General features: G+C 30.1%; 2 protein-coding genes across 2 annotated transcripts; both read right to left on the reverse strand.

Annotated features, from left to right (window-relative positions):
• Window positions 1–354: 354 nt before the first annotated feature.
• Window positions 355–2,909, reverse strand: LOC136087017 (L-rhamnose-binding lectin CSL3-like). The gene is made up of 4 exons (XM_065809521.1): window positions 2,861–2,909; window positions 1,275–1,424; window positions 727–1,001; window positions 355–627 (listed from the first exon to the last, which is right to left on the reverse strand). Exons 1-4 carry the CDS (start codon window positions 2,907–2,909, stop codon window positions 355–357), a joined length of 747 nt encoding a protein of 248 aa, XP_065665593.1.
• Window positions 2,910–2,994: 85 nt separating this feature from the next.
• On the reverse strand, window positions 2,995–3,519 carry LOC136087018 (uncharacterized). Its single transcript, XM_065809522.1, has one exon. The coding sequence runs from the start codon at window positions 3,517–3,519 to the stop codon at window positions 2,995–2,997; it is 525 nt and encodes a 174-aa protein (XP_065665594.1).
• Window positions 3,520–3,776: the final 257 nt, after the last annotated feature.

Genomic DNA, 3,776 nt, shown 5'->3' on the forward strand with positions numbered 1-3,776 from the left:
AAGATCATTATAATTTAGAAATCGAATTGCTGACTGGATAAGTTGTCTAAAGCAGGTTCAAAATTATCCATCTGTTATTGTTCCATGCCTACTTCAAATATACAACAAATTATTGCGAAAAATTCTGTTGAACAGATATATATTTTTTTCAATATCATTTGATACAAACTAAACAGATAAATATCAAAAGACATTGCTTTTCCCTGCATTCCCTGAAATACTGTTTGACAAAAAATGTAATAAAATAAAACTATTGTGCATAAAAACTATGGCATATATTCATCTATTTATATATTCCTCTATAGTTTCTTAGCAACCATCTCCAATAAAATAAGCAAAAAACTATTATTCTTTTTAATAACATCTATTCAACACTTCAAGATGTTTGTATGTTCCAACGCATGGATCACCAAACACTGCATTGGATGCCGCAATAGTACAAGAAGATTTGCCTGAACAGTGTACGTGAGTTACTCCTGGGCAAACATAAGATAAAGTCGTACCGTAATTTGCTTGCAAAATTTTAGTGTTTCCATTTCCGTTGCAATCAATTCTCAGATTGTTCCCTTCGCATGCATGTACAACATTCACTTGTGGTATACTTGACGAAAAAACTCTTTTAATTATCTTCGAATAAAAATAAAAGTTGTACAAAATACATTTTGAAACATTTAAAGCATTTTTAATGTATCACTAAAACAAAAGCTATTTACATTGATATTGTACTTCAAGGTATTTGTATGTTCCGACACATGGATCGCCCAAAATTGCATTGGTTGCTTGGATGGTGCACGAAGATCTGCCTGAGCAACTGTTGCGAATAACTGCTAATGATTTTGCCTGATTATAACATATGATGTTTGAAGATTGTGCTCCAGGACAGATATCAGACAATTTTCTGCCATAGTTTGCATTGAGCACATTAATTACGCCATGACCGTTGCAAGAAATTTTCAAACTAGATCCTTCACATGCTTGCGCAACATGCACAGGTGGTTTACCTAAAAAAAATTTTTTACTTTTCTTTTTTTTTACGACTGTTTTCATAATTCTTTAATAAAATCATAAATCGTACAAATTATATTTTAAAACAATGATTTTTTTTTTATTGTTTTGCTGAAACAAAAAGTATTTACATTGATACTCTACTTCAAGATACTTGTATGTTCCAACACACGGATCGCCAAACACTGCGTTTGAAGCTTGGATGTTACACAAAGATATGCCTGAGCGACTGTTGCGAAAAACTACAAGTTATTTTAATGGATTACTACATTTGGTGTTTGAAGATTGTGCTCCAGGACAAATATTAGACAATGTTCTGCCATAGTTTGCATAAAGCACTTCAATTACTTTGTAACTATCGCAAACAACTTTCAGATTATACCATTCGCATGCTCGCGTAACATGTACCTGTACTTTACCTAAACATTATTACTATTTTTGTTTATAACTATTTTTACCATAACCTAATAAAGTTATAAGTGGCACCAAATACATTTTAAAATGATTAAAATATTTTTAATGCATCACAAAAATAAAAAAGTATTTACATCGGTATTGTACTTCAAAATACTTGTATGTTCCGACACATGGATCGCCAAAAACTGCATTGGTTGCTTGGATGACACACAAAGATCTGCCTGAGCAACTATTGCGAGCAACTGCTAACGATTTTGCTTGATTATTACATTTTTTGTTTGAAGATTGTACTTCAGGACAAATATTTGACAATGTTCTACCATAGTTTGCATTGACTACTTCAATAACTCCATGACCGGTGCAATCGATTTTCAGCTCATATCACATGCTCGCAAAGTGCGTAAGTCTGTAAGTCACGAAACATAATCAGTTTATTAGTGTTTACATATCTATTTATATATCTATCTTTATATATATATATATATATATATATATATATATATATATATATATATATATATATATATATATATATATATATATATATATATTCACCTTGAGCATTAGAAACTTTGACAAAAAAGACAAATGCAAAAAAAAACACAAATTTTAGCCATGTTTAACAGCTAATGACTGAACTAAATAAACTTCAGTTTAGTACTTATTTATAGTTTTTTTAAATATGGCATTTAACATTTAAACATCCAATATTGAGTTATCATCATGTAAATTTTATCAATTTTTCCGGTAAGTAATAATTACTAGTTGTTGAAAATATTGTAGTAAATAAAAAATATACATTTATAACGCTCAAATAAGTTATTTGTGTAAAAGGTAGCATTTGTAAAAATTGCATTTTCAAGTGCATCAGTTAATTATCAATGGAAATAAAGCATTTTAAATTTATCCTAAACTTGAAAACACATTTTTAGGTATTTGATAAATCAATAAATTAAACTTTTTTTGTCTTTAAATTCTAGTGATTGTTCTAAGGTATTGAAAATTACAGGAATTTTTGAAAAAATAAATGTTTTCAAAAAGAATTCTTAATATAAAAATTAAATGTAAATATTTCATTAATATAGTTCCAATGAATTTATTAAAAGACTTAATATTAAATAAAAGACTTTGTCTAGTTTGTAGTCTTTTATTTAATATTAAGTCATACAAGTGCTAAAACTACAGCGTTATTCATTCTTATATGCGCATTTATTCATTCTTATATGTGCATTTATTCATTCTTATAGGCGTGTTTATTCGTTTTTATATGCGCGTTTATACGCGAGTCAACCACCCATAAAATCTCTAATATAATTTTATATAAACAATAAATAGGCTTTTATATTTTTATGTAGATATAATGAAATTATAAACTAGGTTGTTGGCCCTGCTATTTAATTAAAAAATGGTTGCCGAGCCAGCGCTGGATTTATGTAACTTTGCATATGGTTGTAAAATGGAATTAAGTTAAACACTGTAGTATCCATAGTATATTTAAGTTTCCTGATTGCCCCATCTGTTTTTCGAGGCTTTTCTCTCTGTTTGTTAGTATGCTTTAAAGAAGAAGAAAAATTATTCTATTGGATTAAGCTGTGGCGTGTATGCTGGCAGGTACTTAACAGCTCTGCCATGAGAGGCTAGTGTTTGCCTAACAGAAAAACTCCAGTAGAATTTACAATTGTCCATAACAAACACCGGCGCTTCCACATCTGCATTTCTACTCGCTGGTGCCAACATTGTTGTAATAAAAATACAAAATGAATCTGCATTCCAGCCTCCAGTTTTTATTTCATAAGCCAGCACTTCCGTTGTTGAAACAGCACAAAACAAACTAAAATTCTTACCAAAATTTGCAGACGACTGTAAAATTACTTGTGCACCTCTTAGCAAATAACCAAATGTGCTGTTAATGTGCACATTTAATTCAGTTTCATCCAAATAAATTAGCTTTTCATTTAAAATTCCGTTAAATTTGCTTGCAAATGCATAGCGTGCATTAATAACTTGTTTTGAGTTTTGTTCTTCTGGCACATGCACCGCACGCTTTCTTGATAAATCTGAGCGTTTGAGTTTTCTTGAAATTGTAGGCTGAGACATATTGAAGCCAGCTGCAGAAAGATTCTCTTTTATTACTTCTTGCGTACAAAGATTGTTTTATAGTACGCATAATTCAATAAAACTTTTTATTTGAGCGTTTATAGGTCTTTTACCTCGTTTTTTTTCAGAAAACAACTTAAATGCAGTCGTGTCATCGAATTCTCCTCTGTTAAACTTAACGGCAAGATTTTGAACTGCACGCATGGATAAATTAAGAGAAGTGGAAATGGTTATTGTAGATTCATATCTTTCAACTA

The sequence above is a fragment of the Hydra vulgaris genome, chromosome 11 (genome assembly GCF_038396675.1).
Source record: "Hydra vulgaris chromosome 11, alternate assembly HydraT2T_AEP".
Lineage (NCBI taxonomy): Eukaryota > Metazoa > Cnidaria > Hydrozoa > Anthoathecata > Hydridae > Hydra > Hydra vulgaris.

Coding starts and splice junctions, on each gene's coding strand:
- LOC136087017 (XM_065809521.1), bottom strand. CDS start 2,909: ATGGATACTACAGTGTTTAACTTAATTCCATTTTACAACCATATGCAA. Junction 1,425..2,860: donor ATTTTACAACCATATGCAAA/GTTACATAAATC, acceptor AATAATGTTTAG/GTAAAGTACAGGTACATGTT. Junction 1,002..1,274: donor ACAATCTTCAAACACCAAAT/GTAGTAATCCAT, acceptor AATTTTTTTTAG/GTAAACCACCTGTGCATGTT.
- LOC136087018 (XM_065809522.1), bottom strand. CDS start 3,519: ATGTCTCAGCCTACAATTTCAAGAAAACTCAAACGCTCAGATTTATCA.